The sequence below is a fragment of the Lissotriton vulgaris genome, chromosome 1_1 (assembly GCF_964263255.1).
Source record: "Lissotriton vulgaris chromosome 1_1, aLisVul1.2, whole genome shotgun sequence".
NCBI classification, from domain to species: Eukaryota; Metazoa; Chordata; class Amphibia; order Caudata; family Salamandridae; genus Lissotriton; species Lissotriton vulgaris.
In genome coordinates this window covers 405758390-405784447 of record NC_141685.1, presented here as the reverse complement: position 1 = coordinate 405784447, position 26058 = coordinate 405758390, and the positions used below count along the sequence as shown (strand labels likewise).

General features: G+C 51.4%; 1 protein-coding gene across 1 annotated transcript in view; it reads right to left on the bottom strand.

Moving 5' to 3' along the window:
• Window positions 1–287: 287 nt before the first annotated feature.
• The window catches only part of LOC147747269 (transmembrane protein 205-like), a 121565-nt gene continuing 95794 nt past the window's right edge, over window positions 288–26058 (bottom strand). The window contains exon 3 of the mRNA XM_086936210.1: window positions 288–587. Coding sequence (XP_086792336.1) covers window positions 288–587 — 300 coding nt within the window. The remainder of the gene's footprint in view (window positions 588–26058) is intronic.

The following is a 26058-nucleotide window of genomic DNA, read 5'->3' as shown; positions in this document are numbered from 1 at the left end:
ACAAGTAATAGTTCATTTGATAGTTGGCATTTGGTACACACATGGTTAATTAAACTTTAATAGTTAATCAACTGCTAGAATAAAACAATATTTTAAAAACTGTATTTACAATTCCCTTTACCAGACACACAAACTACTACTTTATACACCAAACCAATTTATCACACAGTTTGTAAAAAAAAAAAAAAAAACATTACTGCAGAGTTAGGCTATGCAGGTTCATTTTGTAAACACTGACATTGATTACCCCTCTGTGGGACCGGCGATGGGGATAGTGTTCCTGCTGATTACAAATTGCAAAGATGTGCAGCCAACAAGTATAGACTTAGACCGGTGCAGATGATGCAGCAAAGGTTACAAATTGACGATATGTTGTGGTAAAAGTTAAGTTGTCTGGCCAGTGCCTTGTATTTTGGGTCTGACAGACGCAAACTGGAATATGATCTGTTTGAACAAAAGCCAATCTCCTGGCCAAGACCACGACTCTGCTCAAGCAGGTGCATGTCCGACATGATTTCTGAGGTCCACTTCCCAAACAACTGGGCATTTAAGGCTGCCAGAGTGACTCCGATGAAATAAATGATGATCTGCAGAAATGACAAATATACAAGCTTTAAGAATGTGCATGCAAACAATCACAGTAAAAAAACAGCCCCCTTTATTTATTTTTTACACTTTTCTTTCATTGCTACCCATGACTATCCAGCCTCCCACCAAAAGTAAGTGTCAGGCTCGAAGAAAGTCGTCGTATTGGCTATGAAAAGACTAGGAGACGGGGTGAGATATTATTAACCTCTCCGTCATTTTCAGTCCACTGATCATCACACTAGCTCCAACTGCCTGGGAAGCGACAGGCTTGGGCGTTGCCCCCATTTGAAGGCTGTTGCCCGTACCACATACAAAACCACTTACAGTAAGCTTGGGTACTTCCTCCGCATGTTCCCTTTCCAGGTAGAGGGTCTTCGAGGTGAATGTGTGACAAGGTACTATTACATTCCCTATCCTTTAGGGGTAGCAGAACTAGAGGAAGGGAAGTTGACCACTGCATTCTTGCATATGTGATGAATTATTGGGAGAAGGGAGTATGACATTCATGGTATACTACTAAGTGTATTTTTAAGCTTATATTTTTCTACCTTAGGGTATTACATAATAATGTTATTGAGAAAGAGGCCAGAGAGGATGAGGGGTCACCCTATTAGCAGCCACTGTTCTCAAGTCCCTAAGAGCGACCCTCATCATGATTGTAATCGGTGGGGTGGTAAAGTAAACCTTGTAGAACTACCAAAGTTCTAGTGTACGCAACAGTTGCACCTAACTTGGTGACTGTTTGAGTAGGTTATTCCCTATTCATTCACACGTGAACCAATGGAATGTAATTATGGAATCGTCCATAGCCATCATAGTTACGTCCTACTGGGGATAAGGGAGAACCTATTTCCGTAGGTTTGTCAAGCTTGACTCATAAAACGCTATTGGCCATTCTGTGGATTTTCTGATTCTTTGATTCCAATTTTCAAATGAATCCATTCACTATGGCAGCAGGTTACTGCCTGTTCTGTGGGTTTTCTAATTCTTCGATTCCAATTTTCAAATTAATCCATTCACTATGGCAGCACCTATTGTCATAGGTTGCGAATTAGAGGTAAGCATTCACTCAGCATCTCAAAGCTTGAGGTGTCCCCAATGAGAAGGGGTGGACAGTTACTTTTGTAATAGCTGCACATGCGGCTAATGCCTTTGAGATGTTTTACACATGGGTAGAGTTTGAGCCGATCAATGCTGCCTCGGGGCAGTTCCCTGCTTATACAGCTGTAGACCCGCCGGCACACTATAGCGACTACCAAGATTTGGAAATCCCCTTAACTTTTCAGGAACACCAGACTTGGTTTGCTGGTCAGTAGCCACATATGCACAGAAATGTCCGTTTGGGGCCCCTGAGCAATGACTGGGCTACGTGGCCAGTTTTGTCTAGCTACACTCCCACTCCTCGCCCCAACAACTTAACAACCACTGAGGTAGTAGAGGTGTTAAATTACACAGTTACCTTATACAGGAGACTTGTACAATTCGTACAATGTAATTTGAGCTCCAGACCAGCTGTAGAGTGGCACCTACCACTCCTATACAAGTACAAACTATTAATCCACAGACTATCAATGCTATCGTGAGAAAAGCACCTACGAAGCGTGATGAAATGACTTTCTGGATTACTCTCAAGACCAATCAGTTGGAAACAGCGTATCCATACATTACACCCCAAAACAAACATGGAATACTGACTATGTGTCTACTGAAATGAGGCCACCCCTGGAGGAGTGCAACACCTAGGGAAGCATATTTGCATGCATTTACACTAGCACGCATGGTACAACTTCATTGGCCGTTCTCCCTATTGTACTTCGACAGGTACAGAATGAGCACAGAGCTGCATCAGCTCTGGACGTAGCAATGAAGTTAATGGGGAACTTCTCTACAGTGTCCTCTATCATCTTAAGAAATATTAAGTGAAAGACTTCAGTTCTGGCTATACGTCAGAAACAGGAAGCTGTTCCCATTTAGGATCGTGAATGCGAACAACCAAAAATAATCCCGGCAGTGTATACCTCTGTAGGTAGAGATGCCTTGGGTACTTGACCCGTGCAGCCATATTTAAAACCTGAATGTGACATTACGAGTCCCATTAAATACAAATCTACAGCAGAAGGGAAGAAGACCCAGAGAGACTAGGAAAAATGACAGACTGAATCACCCATTTCTCAGGAATCCGGCAGAAGTGGCTATAACGTAATAGACCGCAAGAAAATGCAAAAACCTGAATGTTATCAGTATTCTGATAGCTGCTCGTCATTGTTCTTAAGTCTCATTGGGCAAGGGAGAGGGGCCAGCCTCTGACCCAAGCCGGGTCAGAGGCTCGGGTCACTGCAGTTGTTGTGCAGTTCCCTCCGAGATCTGGACGTAGTTGGAAAGATTCTCCGATGCTGCGCCCACTGGTACTTCAGGTCCCACTGCAGAGCCCACAGTTTGCCACCTGACATGATCCACCATCAGGAAGCAGAAGGCCCAGCAGTCTCCGAAGTCATTCTCACCGAAATCCGGTATAGAGGCTGAAACATCTGAATCATAGCCCGAATATCCCGGACTTGCTGCTCAGGAGAACAGGCTCAAAACTGCACTGTGTCCAGAACATTTCTGATGAAAGGGAGCGTCTGAGAGGGAATCAGGTGTGACTTTGGCACGTTGATATTGAACCCCAGCGAGTGCAATCGGTCCGCCGTAGTCTGGAGGTGGGAGCCTGCCTTCAACAGCCAGTGGTCGAGATAGGGGAAGACTGGAACCCCTTTCGGCGCAGATTAGCTGCGACCACCGCCATCACTTTCGTGAACACCAGAAGGGCACTGGTAAGGCCTAAGGGGAACACAGTGAACTGTAAATGCTCGTGGCCTACTGTGAACCATAGATGGCGTCTGTGGGCTGGCAGGACAGGAATATGAAAATAGGCGTCCTGCAAGTCCAACGCCGCCATCCAGTCTCCAGGGTCGAAGGCAGACAGTACCTGAGCCAAAGGGAGCATTTTGAACTTCTCCTTCCGAGGAAGCGGTTGAGGGTCCTGAGGTCTAGGATAGGCCTTTTTCCTTCTAGGGAACCAGAAAGTAGTGGGAATAGTAACCACAACCTACTTCTGGCACAAGAACCCTCTCGATAGATCCCTTGGCTAAGACTTCCAGACTGCGAGGTTACTGGGTCCCGCGACCACGCAGAGGCTGGGCAGCTTGAGTGAATAGGTGGTAAGACTGGGCCAGACGTGGCTGGGCACCCCATCCGTAGCCATGAAAGGGGCAAAAAGCAGACTGGAGTGGACGGGAAGACGCAGCGAGGCCCAAAGATCTGGCCATAGCCATACAATCATTGAAGTGCTCCAGTGCCAAATCCGCTTTGTCGCCAAAAATATGTCTGCCATCAAAAGGCATGTCCAGGAAAGTTGACTGGACATCCCCCAAAAAGCCAGATGTCCTCAACCAGGTATAGCGTTTAAGGGCTACCGACGTGGCAATCATTCTGCTTAGTTAGTTGGTGGTATCCAGTCCACATCTAATCGTGAATTTGGCTGCGTCTCTCCCATCTACCACTGCCTGAGAGAGAACGACCAGGGTCTCCTCTGGTCACTAATACAGCACCTGCGCACCGTATCAGCCCAAGAGGCGTGGTATTCATGGACCACAGTGCCAAGCTGGAGGAAGAGAACATGCGCTTCCCAAGATGATCCATCTACTTGTATTCCCTATATGGGGGAGCAAAAGGGAATACGCCCTTTGAAAAAGAGGCTTGGACCACCAAGCTCGGAAGGGAAGGGTGTTGGGTGAGAAATTGGGTTGCCTGGGACCGGGCGATGGTGGCAGGCAATCGTCCTTTTCACAGGAGCCCCTGTGCTGAGCTAGGACTAGAGACCCAGAAAGACGTCAGTGAGGGCTTTGTTGAAGGGCAGAATCGTCTCCGAGGAGGTTGACGCAGGCTGGAGCACCTCTGTCAGGAGCTTAGTCCTGACTGCCACTGAAGGGAGCTCCAGGCACAAGGCCTTGGCCACCCTTCGCAACACAGGGCGCTCACTCCTCCGTAGCCATGGTAGGGGGAGAAAGCATGCCACAGTCTTGAGAAGTGTCCAGACCACTTGTGTCACCCAGCTCCTCTCTCCAGTCCAGCTCTTCTAGCTGGTCTGCTAAAGGGTCCAGCAACCCTTCTCAGTCCTAATCACCACCTTCTGGGCGGTAGGGAACACCTAGGATGGACAGGGGACCAAAAGTGCCCTTTGAGGTCAGATCAGATGTCGATAGACATCGGTCCGGCTCCCGGTCCATCTCGCAGGTGAGGATGGGGATGGCATCAGCTGGGGGCACGGCCGACCCAGGGGATGTCTTTGTTTGGATCGGCGCCGGGGAAGGTCGAGTAAGATCGAGCGGCATCAATTCAGTTTCCGATCCACGGGAGCACTCCAGCGCTGAGGCTGGAGCCACTAGCATCAATGCGCCGCAGCCACATCACACCCCAGAGACCTGCACTGGCTCCCCATCAACAAGAGGATAACCTTCAAGCTCCTCACCCACGCACACAAGGCACTCCACGACACCAGACCAGAGTACCTCAACATCCGACTCAGCCTCTACACCCCGTCCCGCCAGCTCTGCTCTGCAGTCCGCGCCCTTGCCACTGCCCCCCGCATCCGAAGAGTGACCGCCGGCAGCAGATCATTCTCCCACCTCGCCGCCAAGACTTGGAACACCCTCCACATCCACCTATGGCAGACCGAAGACCACCTAACCTTCAGGAGACTCCTCAAGACCTGGCACTTCGAACAGAAAGAAGCGGAGCCGAACACTGGCCCTCCAATAGCTTTTGGGACCACACCCGCAAAGACTTTGGATTCATGGCCTAGCAGTCGAAGCAGAACTTCTGAGCGTGGTCCTGCTCCAGACACCAAAGGCACACTAGGTACGGATCTGTCACAGACATCAGTTCGTGACAGGAGTCGCAGGGCTTGAACCCGGTCCGACATTGGGACATTCCTCGCGCTCAGGAGTTGAAGACTTGAAAAAGCAGTCGACAAAACTTCCAAAAAAGATCAGTGAAAAAGTGACTAAGGGGAATCTCTCTCCGGATCTGCGCGGAGCAGTCTTTTGGTCACAATTGTCTGATGATTATGATGTCATCCTAGTGCAATGGTTCCCAAACTGTGCGCCGTGGCTCCCTGGGAGAGCCGTCAAACCTAGCAAGGGGAGCTGCGCACCAAGCACTTTAATGCATTTAATGTTGTAGGGGTTGTTGGCTTCACTTAAACTAATTAGACTTAAACACATGATGTCGATGATTTGTAAGTGCAAACACAAGGAGATGATGGGCAGAGCACTGAAACTTTTCAGACACTTACCCACCCGTCACAGACCTGGGTTGAATCCATCATCATTCTTTAGCTTACTTCGCCACCACAGTTCAGACCCAGCTATATGCAAATCAGTCCTGACCCTGTGCCTCATGGGAACAGTTCAGACCGAACTGCCAAGACCGGCCTTCCCTGAACCGGAAACAAGCATCCTGGGACCGGTTTCTGGGTAACACCCTTTATCAGCCAGGCTAGCATGAATCCAGTGGCAGTTCGGGCTAGGCTGTTCCCATTGGGTGCAGGGTCAAGACTGATTTGCATAGGGCTGGGTCCAAACGAACAAGTTACTTACATTCAGTAATGCTTTTTCTGGTGGATACAGTATCTGCCTGTGGATTCCTCCCCTTGTGAATATCCCCCTTTTTTCCGCGTCATCGACGTTAACGTTTTTCGAGGGATCCTCTGTAGCGGATGTATGATGTTACAACGCATACTTTTACCACGCATGCCTTTACAACGCTTTTTTTACACCACAAACCTTTACAACGCATAGCGCTTTGGGGTGCTGGATAGTGAAAAGTTTAATTTACTATTCCAACTCCAGTCCCCGTGGACACTAGGGAAGGTGTTGGATAGTAAATTAAACGTATTCCCTATCCTAGAGCGCCCCCCAGCGCAATGCGTTGTAATGGTTTGCGTTGTAATGGTCACGTTGTAATGGCAGTGCATTGTAAAAGTTTCGTTGTAAAGGTTGTTCATCTCTGTAGCTTTTATAGTAACTTTGTTACTGTTTGTTGGTTTTCGTGTTTATGTATCACTGTCTCCTGTCGAGATGTCCTCGAAGAAGACCAGATTCAAGCCTTTTGGTGAATGCGGTAAAATGATGTCAATCACGGATCCGCATGAAGATTGCATATGGTGCCTGAGCTCAGACCATGATGTCCAAGGTTGTTCATCCTGTAAGAAGATGAATCCCAAGGCCCTTTGTGAAATGAGAACAGTGTAGCCCGAACGGCCAGGCCAGGTCCTCCCTGGACTGGAAACAAGCATCCTAGGACCAGTTTTGGGCTTTCAGCCCTCATCAGCCAGGATAGCTGGACTTCAGTGGCATGGAGAGCACGGGACCCACGTCTGAGCATACCCGTCCCACTCGGCGTGACAAATGCAAAAAGAACAATCGATGGACAGAATGCAGAACAAGGTCATACATTCACCCTAGTACAGAGATCTGGGCATTCAAAGGACAAAGGTCTAAGAAGATGGGCCGAAGACCCTCCTCCTTTTTCGGCACAAGACAATAGTGAGACAACCCTTCCCTATTTATGGTTCCAGAACCCTCACAATGGTTCCTTTGGAAATTAAAACTCATACCTCTTGCCACAAAATGGACAAGTGATCCCCTGAGATTTGCTCTAAGGTAAGAGAAAGGTTGGCGGAGCAGAGAGAAAGGGTAGGACATAGTTATGCTGAATGATTTGAAGGCCCCATCTGTCAGATGTAATGAATCGCCACCCTGGGAGGAGGTACTGAATCCTGTGCCCACGAGGGGCTTGTGCTAGGCAAAGCATCTTTGTGGCTTTTGCCAGAAGGAAAGGGGAATGGGAGGACTGATGCCCTTGTAGACCTGCACGTCGCCTGTCCGATCCACATCCTCTGCCTTGAAAGGACTGGGGTGATGGCAGCAGCGGCTGAGGAGACTGGTATTACCTTTGCACCAGCCCCCTAGAGTAGCCTTGAACTTTATGGAGAGCAAACTGTTTGGCAAGAGTCAGAAGACCCAGGCAGCATGTCATGGCTCCTATTTTCTTTGAAACATTCCAAGTGAGAATTGGCTTTTTGACATAAGCCATCGAAAGGTGCATCCATAAGACAGACCCGTACATCTCCAGAGAATCCTGTGGAGCCTGTCCCTCCATGGTGTTGAAACACCAGACTGGTGCCAACCACCCTTCCCAGACAAGCACTTAGTATCAAGGCCAGCATGAAACACTTTTCTGGGCACATCTTGACTATTCTGAATGGTTTTAGCCAGTGATACCGGGAGTTCTTCCAAAAACATTGTCAAGATCTCGCTGGCTATGTCCCAGAGGGCATACATATATTGGCCCATCAAACAAACTGCATTGATTGAACTCTGTGCTAGGCTAGCCGAAGAGAAAATGTGTTTCTCCAAACTCCTCAATCCTCAGACTCCCAATCGGGGGGAGCCGTGGAGAATGAATAGGGGTTCACTTTGCTGGCTGAAGCTTGAACAATCCGAACCTCTGGAGTAGGATGTTAGGTTAAAAAAATCAGGGTCATTGGGCACCGGTCAGTGACATCTGCCTGTTCTATGTTGGGTAAAAACCGGGATCTGTCCAGGTGCCCATTAAGTTGTCCAAGTTGTCAACAATCTCTATCTAGTAGACAAGTCGGATGGAGGTCAGCGCCCCGTCATCAGCCTGTGCAAATTCAATGACTGGCTTGTCTATCGCCACTTCAAGATGGAGGCGATCCACTTTCTGCGGGATATCCTCAGACTGCGGGACTGGATGGTGCGTCTGGACATCAAGGACGCCTAGCTCTCGATTCACATTCCTCCCCCCCACCCCACACAGGAGGTTCCTTCAATTTTTCAGGCGGGGCAAGACTTAAGAGTTCGCTGCCCTACCCTTTGGCCTATCCTCGGCACCCTGGTGCTTCACGAAGGTCCACAGGCTAGTTGTGGAATATCTGAGGTCGCAGGGGATCAGACTCTTTGTCTACCCCGACAACATCTTGATAATGGCTTAGCGCCTCAACAAGCTGACGCTACAACTTCGGATGGCAGTCGACCTCCTGCAGAACCTGATCCGTAATCTAGGAGTCCAAATCCTTGCTAGTCTCCCTTCAGAAGGTGATTTTTCTGGGTTTCTTGATAGACTCAGTTGAGGCTTCTCTCAGCCTCCCTTCTAGGATAGTGACAAAAATATGCCACTAATTGCGGGTGGGCACTCTTCAAGCAGCGCAACTCTCTGAGACAGGTAGCACGCCTAGTGAGCCTTCTCTCCACCTCAGGCAATCTTTCCAGGGCCTCTTCATTGCTGCACCCTCCAAAAATTGAAGACCGTCCACCTGTGCAAGGGGCTCTTGTACTCTGAACAGATGACCCTTTCCATGGAGGCCAGGGAGGAGATTAACCTGGTGGCTGGCCAACATGGAACCATGGAAAGGTCGGCCAATTTTCAGTTCCGCTCCAGACATCGTCATAGAGTCCGACACCAGCAGGTTAGGCTGGGGCGCCAGATGTGGCGAGTTTTCAACAGAAGGTTTGTGGTCTCCTCTCAAACAACGTTTATGTATCAACTGCTTGGAGCTCCTCGTTGTCTGTGTTCTCCTCAAGAAGGGCAACATTTTGGCGGTTTGTTACATCAACCACCTATGGGGCACTCGTTTGAAGGCCCTCTATGACCTAGCCACCAGCTTCTGGCAATATTGCCTGGTTCGTCATATATGGGTTGCGGCGGAATATCTTCTGGCTCAGGACTACCAGGTAGCGGACTTTCAGTCCCACAACTTGTGAGCCTGTGAAAGCGTGATGCAGGGGTATTCTCGGACCTCCGAGATAAATGGGGTCCTTTTTCACTGGAATTATTTGCCTCCCACCTGCACCACCAACTGCCCAGGTTCTTCAGCTGGAGACCGGATACCTTGGCGGTGGACACGGAAGCGTTTCTCCAGGCTTGGAAGGGTTATGCCTTTTCCCGAATGAAAAGGAAGAAACTCATGGACTAACACCGGCGGCCGGCAATGAGAGGCAGCCGGGCAAAATTTAACGAAACCTAAGAGGCGGATCACTGGGTCAGGTTGAAGAGGTGTCAAGGTGATATCTTAGATAATTGCACAAACCTCACTCCAGTATGCCGAGACCCGGGGGCACAGCCAGGCAAGATGAGAGAAATCGGGCGTGGGCGCGGAACAAAGCATGCATCTGTCACTTGCTACAAGACCAGCACAGTTGATAGCAGCCACGGGGCGGCAAGGTCGGCCTCCACCGCTACATGGGGTTGGAATGGAGTAGGGTGGAGCCAGAAATGGAGAAAGCTGTCCTGATCGCTAAGAACATAGAGTTTAAAGTCCGGGGATTCCAGCCCGCCCCGTGACATCGGAAGGGTCAGGATGTTGTAAGCGATTCTGGGTTGCCGTCCGGCCCAGACCAGGGTATTAAGCAACGAGCGAACCTTGCGAAAAAAATGAGCGGTGAGTGGAATGGGGATGTTAACGAGAAGATATAAAAACTTCGGGAGCACCACCATTTTGGAATTGCTATACGCCCGTGCAGAAAGAGCGACAGCTGGTTCCAAAGAGGGATTTTCGACTCTAACAATCTAAGCGCGGCCGAAGTTAGCACTCCAGAGATCATCCACGTCTCTGCTTAACCAAACGTCCAGATACCTAGTGGGCTCCGAAGCCCAGACGAAAGGGTAATCCGGATCAAAAGGAGTTGTGGCGTCCTAAGAGGGAATGATACTGATTCATTGAAGTAGTGTGGCTCACTGGTTAGAGGCGGCAGACCCGAGAGCAGAGGACGGCCCGGGACCAGGGTTCGAATCCCGGCGCGGCAGGTTTCTGGACCAGGGTCAGCGGACTCGATAATTCTCTCGCCTCGGTGCCCACTCTGACCAGCGATCACACTCGGCAACTCTGGGCATTAGCTTGCCTCATCTTCACTAACGGCCCCACCAGACCGCCGGGGATGCCTGGTCTCACCCTGGAGATACCCATTAAGGGACCATCTCTCAGGGAAGCCAGGAAAGGTTTCGCAGCGGTCGAAGCGCCTTGGGACCCTACGGGTAAGTAGTGCGCTATATAAATGCCTATACATTTACATTTACATTCATTCCATTTAACCTGGATGCCAGAATATCCACCAAAACGTTTCACCTCACGGACTAGAGGGCTGAGATTCTCCTGGGGGTGGCAAACATAAAGAGTAATATCATCCTCATACATGGAAACAAGTAAAGCCTGAGCAGCAAATCCAATGCCCCTCTGGGTATGATGCTGCCGGAAACGAGCTGCAAGAGGTTCCATAGCGACAGTAAAGAGCATGGGTGAGAGCAGGAAGCCCTGTCGGGTACCGCGTCCGATCAAGATGGGCTTGGAAATCTGTCCGTTGATGCGGAGACGGGTGGTGGGGAGAGTATATAGAAGGAGTACTTTGCGTATAAGGACCTGACTGAAACCCAGACGGGGAGGAGGTAAAAAAGGAAAGGCGATTCCAAGGTGTCAAAAGCCTTGCGGACATCGAGCAAAGCTGCAACTGCCGGAAGGGACAGATTAATTTGATGAAGGATGGAGAAAATAGTCCGAAGGTTGTGAGAGGTGGCGCGACTGGGGATAAAACCGGACTGGTCTGGAAGGGCAATGTGTGGCATGAGCGGAACTTGACGGGAGGCAAGCAGCTTGGCAAAAATGTTGTTGTCTGTGTTAATGAGAGAAAGGGGGCGGTAGGAATCTCACTGCTGGGGGGGCTTGTCCGGCTTGAGATGTAAGGTTAAGAGTGCTTCATGCAGCGATAGGGGTAACTGGCCCGTTTCTAAGGACTTGTTGTACACGGCAACTAGATGGGGAATCAGAATTGGGGCGAAGGCCTTGTAAAAGAAGACCGGCAGGCCGTCGAAGACAGGGGCCTTGTTTATAGCAGCTAGAATCTCGTCCTTAGAGAAGCGCTCATCCAGGAATTCCTGATACGCATTATCGAGCAAGGGGAGGTGAAGAGTATAAAATATTGGTCAGGAACCTCGCACGGTGGTACCAATCGGCCGTGTATAGCGGAGTGTAGAATGCAGTGAAACGCCCCTTAATTTCTTCAGGGGAAGTGGTGCGAGAGGGACCGCCGTCCTGCAGGGCGGTAATATACAATGATGCGTGAGGCTGGCAAAGGAGATTAGCGAGATTTTTACCAGGGCGATCGCCCTCACCGAAGCGAAGCGCCCGCGCCTCTCTACCGAGAAACACCAAATCTTTATCCGCCTCGTCGGAAAATTCAGTCAGTTTCCCGCGTATCTGAGCGAGTGTATCAGCAAGCGGGTTCTGAGCATGAGAAGCGTCCAGCAGTTTGATCTCCCTTTCAATTCTATCCAGAGTGCCACGGATGGAGTGTAGAATACCCAACTGCTTGGAGATTAACTCGCAACGGATTACAGTTTTGAAACCCTCCCAGAGCTTGGATGGGGAGTCCACAGATCCCTCATTGAGTCAAAATAATTTACGATTGCAATCTGTACCTGGTTGCTGAAGACCGAGTCACGTAGTGCGTTTGGGGGAGCCGCCAAGAGAATCCCCAGTAGAGAGACTGAGGAAGACGGAGGGATAGGCTAATGGGGGCGTGGTTGGAGAGAGTGCGTGCCATATGATCAACCGACGTTAGCCAGACCAATGCGCCTGGAATAGTAATCCATAGGTCCAGTCGGGAGCCAGTGACACATGTGCCCTCACACGCAGTAGGGTGAGCATGACGCCATGCGTTGTACAGAGGGTGTTCCAGGAGGATGGAGTTAAGAAGGGAGGCCGCGCGTGGGTGAGAGACATGGGAGCCAGATTGGTCCAGGGTGGCGGACAGTCACGTTGAAATCGCCTCCCCAGAGGCGAGCAGCAGAGTCAAAGGATGAGATGAAGTGCCAAACTTGAGCAAAAAAGTCTGGGTCGTCGCAATTTGGACCGTGGAGTGCTGCTAGTGTCATGGGCTGGGCCTGCAGGGTGCCGTGGAGAATTCCATAGCGCCTGCTAGGGTCAGTGAGCACTTGAGAGGTCTGCCAAGGGAGGCCCCTGCGCAGCAGTATGGACACCCCCGAGAATAGTTGGAATAGAAGGAGGAATGGATTTCGCCCCAATGCTGAGAAAGGAGTCTGGAGGCAGTGGATTGCATAAGATGGGTCTCTTGCAAAAAAACAGATATCCACTTTGTGACAAATGATATGTGCATGGACCAAACGTGCCTTGCGAAAGTCATTGAGCCCACGGACATTCCAAGTCCAAAATGTAGTGTCAGTCATGGTGCTATAATCAGGGAAGGGACGTCCAAAAGCAGTGGCATAGAGGGTAGGAGTTGTGTGCAGTTGTGATAAGCGGTGCAAAGGGATGTAAGAGCAATAGGCGGTGCAATAACCAATGGAACATCTCGGCATGGTACAATCAAACATATTGCCAAAGCCCCAGAAAGGGCTAACAGGACAAATAAACCAAGCGCCTCTACAGGAATCTGATAAGTATGGGGAAGAGACCTGATTACAAAAAGGTCCTGGACAAAGGGCTGTGCATGAAAAGACAAACAAGGCCTCATAAGGAGGCTGCGAATCCTAGACCCAAACCAACTAACTCCCAGAACCTTACCCCAAAACAAGAAACCCCAGGAGAACCCCTAACCCCGCAATCAGGCTGAGGTACCACCCAAACCCACAACTGGGAAGGGAGGAATCTGTGCCCATGAAGGGAATTATCCCGTGGGGGTATGGCAACGCCTAGCCAAAGAGATAGGGTGGCCAGGCCGTTGGTGTCAGCAAACAACAGAAATAAACATCAAGGAGTGAAGGAACTTCGCGTCAATAGCGGAGAGATGAGCGAAATTGACCCAAGGGGCCGAATGAACCCATTTCGCTCATTACAGGCCTGACAAACAAATAATACGGGGGATATAAAATCAAGGCTCTGAGAACAGATCAGTCATTGTCACTGAGGTTATCAGCAGCAGCTGCTTGAGAGTCGGCAGGCGAAGAACGGAGGGACTTGTCAAGTTTATTAGCGAAAGCCAGCGCCTCTCGGGTCCGAGAAGATAAGAGTCTTTGTGCCTTGTTTGACACGCAGTTTGGCCGGGTACGCCAGCGAGTTGGAGATTTCGTGCTTCTGGAGAATCCTTATGGCCGGTAGGAACTCTCGGTGGGCCTCCTGTGCTGCGATGGTGTAGTCAGGGTAGAATGAGAGGGAGTTACCCTGGTGGTGAATGTCCCCTTTTTCCCTAGCCGCCCGGAGGATGACGTCACAGTCCCTGAAGTTCAAGATTTTAGCTATGATGGGTTGGGCAGGAAGGCCAGGGCCAGCATGGGGGACCAAGGGAACAATGAGCCTGCTCAACAATAAAAACAGATGAAAGGACGTCGCCAAAGAGCTCGCGTGCCAGCTGCTCCACATAATCCTCCATGCGACAGATGTTGGTGGACTCTGGTACTCCTGTGATACGAAGGTTACTCCTACAAGAGCGCGCCTCCAAATCCTCGTTCTTATCTCGGATAACAGCTAGTATCTTGTCCATCTGAAGCAGTTTCTGGCGATCTTGAGTAGCGTCGTCCTCTACGTCAGACACACTAGGCTCTACATGAAGGAGTTGGGCATCATGGGAGTCCATCCGTGCCTTCACCGTGTCCAGGCGGGCCGACAGCTGATCCAGCTGAGCCACTATGTTGGTGATAGTGGATTTAACATCCAACATGATAGCCTTCAGATCGTACTCGCAGAGTTGCGCCATGTCAGAAGGAGCCCGGGGGTCACTTCCGTCCGCACCAGCATCCTCCTGGAGCGTCTGGCGGCGCTTCTCAAAGGTGATCTTGGGCTGCTTGGGGTCGGTTCTTCCCATGGCCGGAGGTCGCAGGCGCGAGGAGCAGCCAAGCAGCAGGGGAGAGGGCACAGATAGGAAGAGGCGATCAGAGTGCCCGAGGGGTGGCGGGCCCACAAAGGAGCGATGTAGGTCCGGGCCTAATGGGTAGCTGCGGCGACGCCCAGAGCCAAAACCCAGGTGGGCCGGTTGTGGGAAACTTCAGAATCCTGTAGGCGTTTAGTCTGGTATCAGTGATTTATTCTGACGGCCCACCAAGGGGGATGCAGCAGAGTCCGACTCAGGGTGGGCTGGTCAGATGAATCCGCCAGACAGCGTCAATCCTGAGTAGGGTCACTGGGAACACAGTGCCAGCATTAGCTTAAACGTGAGTGCGTTCAGAGGGATGCAGGCCAATGTGCACAGCAGCACAGTGGAGGCACAAGCGGCTGGGCCCCGCGGGAGGTAAGCAAACCAGTTGAGGCGGGCACTTGGCCGATATTGGAGCAGGAGACATATCTGTGTGTTTACCAGAAGCCGCGTGTGAAGCGGCAGCAGGAGGCAGCCAAGGGAAGCAGCGCGGCAGGCCGTTCCTCGGCCAAAGTAAAAGGCAGGGGGGCCTGACGCTGCAGGACCAGCGCTCCGGACGGCTGAGGCCTGGGAGGAAGGGCCGGCATAGAGCGGCGACTGCCGATCAGAGGAACAGAAGGCAGGCTGAGAGGCGGCAAGCGAGTGCACAACGCTCGAGCCGCAGCTAGGAGTGCACAGCATCCGGCGGGCTGGAATCGCGCAGAGGTGAGGTCCAGATGCCTCCAGAGCCAGTCCAGCAGCCACAGGTCGCTAATTACCGGGTAGACTGAGGCCGCAGCGGGAGGGGGGCAGAGCGCAATGGGGGAGTCAAGGGGAGCGCGCCGCCTACTTTGCCAGGCCCGATGGAAGATGCCTAAACCACGGGCGCCATTATGAGGAGGATGGCGCCCGGGAGTGCGAAAACCGGGCCAGGTGGTATGACAAGCGCGCCCCCAGCCACTCCGCAGAGCGCCCCCCTCAGCCGCGGCACCTACTGGCTCCATTGGTCGTGTAGTGGAGGTGCTTCGCTTGGCAGGTGGCTGGTCACAGTTCAGGATCACGTGGCCGGCTCTAGGAGGCTGGGGCAGCCGCGAGCGCTGCGAGGCCCAGGCACAGGGCTCACTCAGCGACGAAGCATGGCTCAGCAACGACCCAGGAAGGCAGGAGTGGGCTCAGGACTTGCCACAAGGACAGGTGAGTGGCAATGGCGTGGGTTCTGTGTGGTGAAGGGAAAGATGTCTGCAGGATAGTGAAGGATGTTAGGCTTGGCCGGCAGAGCCCACTCAAGGTGCAGCAATTTTGCAGCCGGCTAAGCCGCGCCCCTCCGGTCCGCTATCTTGGCGGGACACATGAGGGGGGGCGGGTATGTCTCCTGTGGGGGATCAGACTGTCCCTTCCCAAGAGCTAGGTACTAGGCACTCTGGGATGTGAACCAGGTGCTGTACCTTTTTCTCTCATTTGGCAGCGGAATAGATTCCTGTCCAGAAAGGAGCTTTCGGCAAAGCTAGCCATGCTACTCTGCTTGATCTCTTGCAGACAAGTGTCAGACGTCAGAGCTCTGGACGTCACAGACTAGATTTTCTCCCCTTCGGGGATAACTTTTCCATAGATGACTAAATGCGCGATGAAGGTGATCTCGTACCAGGCCTTTCCGGAGTCTCCAAAGTTATGCGTGGTGTCTTGCCTTAAAGCCTATGAAGAGATTTTGGAGGAATTTCGTCCCCTTGGCAAACAGCAACTCCGCATTGTTCTGCGGAAACCACACAAAGCGGTAGCTTCTCCCACAATTGCCCGTTGGGTGAGGTGGGTGATGCAGGAAACAGGCATTGAACTGTGGCTATTTGGAGCCCATCCCACACGTGGAGGGATGGCTTCGTAGGCATTTGCGTTAGGGTGCTGGGTTGGAGGATATCCTTAACGCCACAGACTGATCTTCGGACTCTACGTTCTAATGGTTTTACTTTAAACCGGTACTAGAGATGGCCCACTTGGTGGTAAGCTTTAAACTAGCATAATCCTCGCCTCCGATCCAGACATAGAATGAAAAATGTCCTTGCCTTCGTAACGTAAGGTTTCAATTCTTTTGAGGACTCTGAAGCGAGGTATCCCACCCAAGGATCACAGATTGTTGGAACCCTCCCAACAAGATTTTCAGGTTTCTAACTATGCTAATTTGCACTGTTGACTGTATTGCTTTACCTGCGTGTCTGTGGTCGTTGCCTTTCCTTTTCAGGCTAAAAACCTTAGCTGTGAATGTGTACTAAATGCACAAATTACTACTTGTGTAACGATATATCTATAAGAGACATTAGTTAGTGATAGATTCCTTACCTTAGAATATCCCCAGGGCGTCAGACTGGATCTGGAAAGTTTTTCTCAGCAGTACCACTGCGCGTCGTAAGGTGGTGTCGTACCACTCCGCGTCCGTCGCTGGCGTCTTAGGCGCCGAGATGACATCACGGAGACTACTTAGGCACCAACCATGTATGCTGATGTCAATTCTGTACACAACTTTCCTCGCCAGGAACGCAGAGCCATACAAGAAACTGACCACTGATGCCATGAAACTAGGGCCCTGAAAGGTATGACCTTACCCTAGAAATCAGTTTGGAGAACGGGGAGGATGGGTGGGGCAGTAAGGAATCTATCACTAACTAATGTCTCTTACAGATATATCGTTACAGAAGTAGTAACTTGTGCATCTGAAAGAGACACCTTAGTGATAGATTCCTTACCTTAGAATAGATACCCCAGCAATACCAACCCCGGTGGTGGGTCTGCGAACAAGATTGCACCAGAAAGTCATGGAGAACAGAACGGCAAAAGAAGACTTCTCTCTGGACTTTACTGTCAAGGCAATAATGCTTGGTAAACGTGTGCAGCGAGGCCCACGTAGCTGCCTGACAAATGTCCTGCAAGGGAACGCCTCGTCCCAAGGCAGTAGTGGCTGCCATTGCCTTGGTAGAATGGGCATGCAGCCCCACAGGAGGCTCCTTCTTAGCCAACGAGTAACATGCTTTGATGCACAGAACGACCCACCGAGAGATGGTTAGTGTGTGCACGACCCGCCCTTTTTTGGCGCCCACGAAGCTAATAAAAAGTTGGTCATCCACGCGGAACTGTTGTGTGCGCTGCAGATAAAATGAGAGCGCACGTTTTAGGTCCAGACGGTGGAGGCTCTCTTCCTCTTTTGAAGGATGCGGAGGCGGAAAGAAGGTGGGCAAAGTGATGGTCTGCCCGATGTGGAAGGGTGTGACAACCTTTGGCAAGAAAGAAGGACGAGTCCTTAAAACCACCACAGAGAAGGAACAGAAGGACCTTGGAAAGAGGCGAAGAAAGAGGATCCACAGCCTTTGCTGTGCACCATGCCACAAATTTGTTCTACCTGCAAGCGTATACCGTTTTAGTGGTGGGACGCCTGGCTGCCAGAATTACATCACAGTCTTCGGAGGAAAGTCGAAAGCTGTCAACTGTCGCTGCTTAATCTCCACGCATGGAGGTGGAGGCTGGACAGGTTCAGGTGGAAGACCGTCCCCTGCTACTGCGACAGAAGATCCTCCCGATGAGGCAGTCGGATCGGGGGATCGATCGCCATGTGAGTAGCTCGGGATACCAGTATCTTCGTGACTAATCTGGAGCCACAAGGATGACTTGGACCTGGTCACGCCGAATCTTCTTCAGCACTCTGAGCAGAAGTGGTATAGGCGGAAAAGCGTATAGTAGACTCCACTTGTGACGAAAAGCGCCGCCAACGCGCAGAATTGATGATATTGCGCGTTCTCTTCGGTGGCGAATAGATCTAACCAAGGCTGTCCCCACTGCAGAAAGAGACCTTGTGCCACGTCCGAGTTCAGACGCCATTCGTGATCCATCATGCACCGGCTGCAGACTACCTGCCAGGTGTTGAACCACCAAGGTGATGCTTTGATGTTCCAGCCATGTCCAGAGACGGCAGAGCCTCCTGACATAGGGTCCACGACCCACACCGCCCTGTTTGTTGCAGTACCACATGGCGGTGGTGTTGTCCGTGAGCACCTGCACTACACTTCCCCGGACAGTGGGAAGGAATGCTTTCAGTGCAAGTCAGATCGCCCGAAGCTCCAAACGGTTGATATGGAGCCGGGACTCTTGCCAGAGACCAGAGGCCTCTGATCTCCGCCTCTCCCAAGTGGCCACCCAAGCCCAGGAGGGACGCATCTGTCACCCCTCTGTGCTCCGGTAGGGGAAGGGGGAGGGATCTGCCATTGACCCAATCGTGATTCGTGAGCCACCACTGCAATTGTTGTGTAGTGCCCTCCGAGATCTGGACGTGATCAGACCGGTTGCCCTGATGCAGTGTCCACTGGAACTTCAGGTTCCACTGCAGAGCCCGCATATGCCATCTGGCATGTTGCACCAGCAGGATGCAGGAGGCCATTCGGTCCAGGAGGGTCATCCTGACTGAAATCCGGGATAGAGGCTGAAAGGAATCAAAGCCTGAATATCCCAGACTCGCTGCTCGGGAGTATATATCCGAAACTGCATCGAATCCAGAACCGCTCCGATGAAGGGGAGCTTCTGAGAGGGACTCGGATGCGACTTTTGCACGTTGATGGAGAACCCCAGAAAATGCAGGAGGTTGGCCGTAGTCTGGAGGTGGGAGACGACTGCCTGGGGCGAACCCGCCTTCAACAACCAGTTATCGAGATTGGGGAAGACTGGAACCCCTGTTCTGCGCAGATAATCTGTGACCACCGCCATCACTTCTGTGAACACCCGAGGGGCACTGGTAAGGCGGAAGGGAAGCACAGCAAACTGAAAGTGCTCTTGGCCTACCGTGAACCGCGAATATATGACGATATCCCGCATTCTTTCATCCCGCATACCATCACTCCGCATTTTTTAGTTCGCAAGACCCATTACTCCGCAAGCCATAATTCCTCAAACTTTTACAACGCATATGACTTTACTACGCATGCCATTACAACGCAAATGCATGTGTGGTGAAGTCATATACTTTGTAAAAGTAATTTATTTAAAAATATATATAATATATATGGGGACTCGAGGGAGTACTATTAACTCCAGAATTATTGGAATGGAGGCACGCTCTACTCTGGGACTCACCTGCCAGTCACACACTTGAATGTGATGTCGTCTCTAACCTCCAGACCCCTTCGCTGGAACGTGGCATTCTGGGACATGCAGTCCAGTAATCTGGTGCAACTGCACGTTGGGCAGCCCACTCTGGCCGGAGTGGGAGGAATCGAGAAAACAGCCAATCAAGACTGAGCCGGACTTTCATAGCAGTCCAAGGGCAGGAGGCGTGTTCATTTCAGCAACTGTGGGCATTGAGGAAGGCCTCGCGGCCGAAATGCATTTGCCTGTTGCAGTGAGAATAAATGCTGCTCCCTGGAACTTCCCCATTGTGGCTTCTGTTTTCTTTTCCACAAAAGAAGTACGCTGATATATATATATATATATATATATATATAAATATAATATATATATATATATACACGTATATATTTTTTATTAAAATAAAACATTTTCTTTTAAATTACATTATATTTAGATCTATATTAATATTACATATATATATATTCATATATATATTTTCTTTAGTTAATAATTACCCTATACACCCTAAAAACGAATCCCACCCTAGTCTCTTTAAATACCCCAGCACCCTTAAACACTAACCCATCTGACCATAAAAATACCCCTGTATCCCAAAACCCAAACCTAGCCCTGTTCCTTATTAATACCCCTGTACCCCAATACCCAAACCTAGCCCTGTTCCCTAAAAATACCCTTGTACCCCAAAACCCAAACCTACCCCTGAACCCTAAAATACCCCTGTACCCCAAAACCCAAACCTAGCCCTGAACCCTAAAAATACCCCTGTACCCCAAAACCCAAACCTACCCATAAACCCTAAATTACCCCTGTACCCCAAAACCCAAACATAGCCCTAAACCCTAAAAATACCCCTGTACCCCAAAACCCAAACCTAGCCCTAAACACTAAATTAACCCTGTACCCCAAAACCCAAACCTAGCCCTGAACCCTTAAAATACCCCTTTACTCCAAAACCCAAACCTAGCCCTGAACCCTAAAATACCCTTGTACCCCAAAACCCAAACCTACCCTGAACCCTAAAAATACCCCTGTACCCCAAAACCCAAACCTACCCCTGAACCCTAAAATCCAAACCTACCACTGAACCCTAAAAATACCCCTGTACCCCAAAACCTAGCCCTGAACCCTAAAATACCCCTGTACCCCAAAACCCAAACCTATCCTTAAACCCTAAAAATACCCCTGAATCCCATAACCCAAAACCCACCCTGAACCCTAATAAAACCCCCTACACCCCAAAACTTAAACGTACACCCTTAACCCTAAAAATACCCAAGCACCCCCAAAATCAACCTTCTAATCTAAAAATACCATACACTAAAAATACACTGTGTACCCCATAAACCAAACCCACCCTTAAAATACCCCTGAACCCCTAAAACATATACCCCAACACCCCCAAACTAAAACCATATTCTTAACTTAAATATTAAAAACATATACTTTTACCATTCATGCTTTTACAACGAATTTCGTTGTAAAAGCATGCGTGGTAAAAGCATATAAAATGTAATGGTATGCGTTTTAAAAGTATTGCGGAGTAATGGTACTTGCGTTGTAATGGTATGAGAAGTGAAGGAATGCGGAGTGAAATTTGCGGAGTGAAGGTGCTTTACCGTGAACCGCAGGTAACGCTGATGGGCCAGCAGGACGGAGTTATCAAAATATGCGTCCTGCAAGTCTAACGCTACCATCCAGTCTCCAGGGTCCAGGGCAACCAAGACCTGAGCCAGAGTAAACATCTTGAACTTCTCCTTCCGGTTGTCATTCCTGAGATCCAAGGTGGGACGCAGGCCCCCTTTCTCCTTCTTGGGGACCAGAAAGTAGTGGGAATAACAACCACATCCTATTTCTGACCCAGGAATGTGCTGATGGCCCCCTTGGCCAAGAAGGCCGTGACTTCCTGTTGGAGAAGCGCAAACTGATCTCCCGACATGAGGTGGACCCGAGGTGGCATGGCTGGAGGGCGGACTCAAAGGGGAGGGGGTAGCGCCTTCGGACGATTGCAGCACCCACCTGTCCGAGGTGACAGAACGCCAGTGGGGGAGGTGATGGCGAATCCTGCCGCCCACCGGTGTGGGGTGCACCCCAAAGCTCGGACTAGGAAGGCTTTGAGGCGGATGCTGCGGGAGCGGAGGTGGACTGACCCGCAGGCTGGCAGAAACCACGTCCGCGCTGAGGTTGGTTCTGCGCAGGCTTCTGGCTGAACGAACATGTTGGGGCGCCCCTTCCGTGGCCAAGAAAGGAACGAAAAGCCGATGTGGCCGGGTGCGTGGTGGAGAAACCCAAGGATTTGGCCGTAGCCCAAGAGTCCTTAAAACGCTCCAGCCCAATGTCTATCTTATCGCCAAACAGACGAGTACCATCAAAGGGCATGTCCATAAGAGAACTGTGAACATCTCCTGAAAACCCAGTGGAGCGCAACTATTGTGGAAATTGCCCTACCCAGTGAGTCCGCCGTGTCCAGTCCACACCAGATGGTGAACTTTGCTGCATCTTCCCCTCAGCAACAGCTTGGAAAAGCACAGCCCAAACCTCCAGCGGATACTGAGGTAGCGTCTGCGCAACCGTGTCCCACACAGCGTGAGAGTAGCGGCCCAAGAGGCATGCGGTCTTCACGGACTGCAGCCCAAAGCTGGCAGAGTAAAACAGTTTCTTGCCAAACTGTTCCAGCTTCTAGGATTCAGTAGGGAATGCGCTTTGGGAAGTGGAGGCCTGGATGACTAGGCTCTCCGGAGTTGGGTGAAGTTTTTATCCATGGGAACCCCAGTGGTTGGTCTAGACCAGGTGCCTATCAACATATCAGTTAACTCCTCTTTGAACGGTAGCAGGGGCTCCATAGAGCTTGCCGCCGGATGAAGGACTTCAGGGAGGAGGTTAGTTTTGAGGGTCACCGTAGGCAGGTCAAGGGCCTCAGCTGCTCTACGGAGCACCACAGTGTATGTGGCGCCCTCCTCCAGGGCCACAGCAGGAGGAGAAAGAAAACCAGACCCCTCCCAGTCGTCCCCATCCTCTACTGCCCGTGGCACAAGCTGCAGCGGTGGGGAGGGACGGGGGGATATAAATGGTGCAACGGCACCGATCCAGCTCCATGTCCCAATTAGGGTCCCAACCTGGAGCAAAATTGTCCAGAAACCCAGGCAAGGGCGGTGGTGAAACGAACGGAACCCATTGCGGCGCCTGGAACGGAGCCGCCGGCGGAGGACCTTGGGCGCCGGCGGCAAGTTGGGCCCCCTCAGCTGGGACCGCGAGACCCGGAGGTGCACCGGCGGGAGCCCGAGGCCTGAAAAGGCGGTCCATGGCAGCAAGAAAATCTTGCACCTGGGCAGGAGTCGCCAACGGACCCGGATAAGGTGGGTAGGCCGCAGGACTCACAGGCTCCAAAGGAGCCACAGGGGGGTACCCTGTCTGGAGACCGACGGGGGACGTCGGCGAGCGTAAGCGTCTCTTCGACTTCTTCTTATGATGTCTTTTACTCCGATCAGCACCGAAGACACTGTCCGCACGATGAACTCCATCCACTCCGGATCTCCGACCGACCCCTGCCCCCACCACGTCTTCAACAAGGCCGACGCTACCATCGCACCCCATCTGCGGGACATCATCAACACCTCCTTCGACACTGCTACCTTCCCGGAGAGCTGGAAGCACGCCAAACTCAGCGCTCTACTCAAGAAACCATCGGCTGACCCCACCGACCTCAAAAACTACCGCCCCATCTCGCTGCTCCCGTTTCCTGCTAAAGTCATCGAGAAGACCGTCAACAAGCAGCTGGCCGCCTTCCTCGAGACGAACGGATCCCTCGACCCCTCGCAGTCTGGCTTCCGGGCCAACCACAGCACAGAGACCGCCCTGATCGCAGTCACCGATGACATCCGAGCGCTGCTCGACAACGGAGAAACAGCGGCCCTCATCCTCCTCGACCTCTCCGCGGCCTTCGACACTGTCTGCCATCGTACCCTAGTACAACGCCTCAGCAACGCCGGAGTCCAGGAGAAGGCACTGGAGTGGATCATCTCCTTCCTCGCCGGTAGGACACAGAGAGTCCGCCTCCCTCCGTTCAGATCAGAAGCCACCGAAGTCATCTGCGGCGTCCCTCAAGGCTCCTCGCTTAGTCCAACCCTCTTCAACATCTACATGAGCCCCCTCGCAGACATCGCACGCCAGCACAACCTAAACATCATCTCCTACGCCGACGACACCCAGCTGATACTCTCCCTTACCAACAACCCCGCCACCGCCAGAGCCAACCTTCACGAAGGGATGAAAGAGGTAACCGAATGGATGAAGAACAGCCGCCTGAAACTGAACTCAGATAAGACGGAAGTCCTCATCCTGGGACCCTCACCAGCCGCGTGGGACGACTCCTGGTGGCCCCCCGCCCTAGGCAGCGCACCCAAACCAACAGACCACGCACGCAACCTGGGCTTCATCCTGGACTCCTCCCTCTCCATGACCAGACAAGTCAACGCCGTCTCCTCGTTGTGCTTCAACATCCTGCGCATGCTACGTAAGATCTTCCGGTGGATCCCCACCGAGACCAGGAAGACGGTCACCCAGGCCCTCGTCACCAGCCATCTGGACTACGGCAACACCCTCTACGCCGGAACCACCGCCAAACTCCAGAAGAGACTCCAGCGGATCCAGAACGCCTCAGCACGACTCATCCTGGACATCCCCCGTCGCAGCCACATCTCCGGACACCTGAGAGATCTGCACTGGCTCCCGGTCAACAAGAGAATCACCTTCCGTCTCCTCACCCACGCACACAAAGCCCTACACAGCCAAGGCCCAGGATACCTCAACAGCCGCCTCAACTTCTACGCTCCCAAACGCCAGCTTCGATCAACCAGCCTCGCCCTCGCCGCCGTTCCCCGCATCCGTAGAGCCACCACAGGGGGACGGTCCTTCTCCTACCTCACCGCCAAGACATGGAACTCCCTCCCCACCCACCTCCGCCTGACCCAGGACCACCTCGCCTTCAGGAAGCAACTCAAGACCTGGTTTTCGAGCAGTAGCAGCTCCCCCCCCAGCGCCTTGAGACCCTCTGGGTAAGTAGTGCGCTATATAAATGCGATGATTGATTGATTGATTCTGAGTGCGAAGGCTTCAACCCCGAGGAGCGATGATGATGGCTCCAGGGTCAGTCCCTTGATCAACCCCTCTACCTCGAACGGCGCGGAGACGACTGCCATGCCTTCAGCAGTGTACAGGACCACTCTTGCAAGGCCTTCGGAGCCATGGCTAGACAGTCCGAACGTGACCGGGAGTCATGGTCACGCTCCAGACAGTAGAGACAGACGCCGCGGGGGTCGGCCACCAACATCGTACGGCGACAGGCCCGCAGTATTTAAACCCAAGCATCCCTACACGGCACCAGGAGTCAAAGGCTCAAAAATAGAAGACAAAAAGTATCAAAAGTTTTGTCAAAAAGTGACTAGGATACGTGCTCTAACCGGATCTGCGCTTGCTGGCGCGGAAAAAGAAAGAACTGACGTCAGCGTCCATGGGTGGCGCCTAAGTAGTCTCTGTGATGTCATCTCGGCGCCTATAACGCCAGCCACAGACGCAGAGACGCACAACGCCACCTTCCGACGCGCAGGGGTACTGCTGCCTAATAACTTTCCGGATCCAGTCTGATGCCTGGGGATATTTTAAGGTAAGATATGTAATAAACAACGACGTGGACAAATCCAGTGAGGGATGCAAAACTAGGAGAAAATGACTCACTGTGATTCAGAGGAATTTTGGGCCCTGAGTGCAACTCAGCTGTGCTGCAACGCCTGAACTACAGCAGGCGGGTTTTGTTTGGGAGTGGTGATGCGAAAAAGGTGAGTGGAGATTAAAAGTACCTCCAGAGTATCCAATTGTAAAATTTTATTCCTGACATTCTGGGGTGCGCTTAAAAACTAAAGTCGAAATACATCTGAGGATAAAAATGGATCTTCTCTTATCTCAATCACTGGTCTACATGTTTCAGCCTCAACAAAACAGTACTGAGGCTTTCGTCAGGAACACGTCAAAAGTGAAGAAAAAGTAAGCACACATGCTAAGGTGTGCTGTAATGCAGTGACCACACCATATTTACGGTTATCACTGAAATAGAAAAGAGACACACACACAACATAAAAATGAACATTTCTCATATACATCTAGTTTCTAAAAACGAGGTGGGGTGTGTTGGTAGAGACCCCTAATATAAGTAGTGAGGTTGTGGTGTAACATTCAAGTGATGTCATATAGAATAGGTGACAGGATCCTCATTACACACTTACATACGGGCAGGCAGGTGTACACATAGTGAATGCTAGATTTATGCATAAAATCGTGTACTAGGGCATGCCAGTAGGTGGAGGGTGGTGTCAATATGCAGTCAGCCAGGGCCCAAAAGTCGGCCTTGCTATTGCAAGGGTGCGGGATAATAAAGTACTGCAGCTTGTGTAAT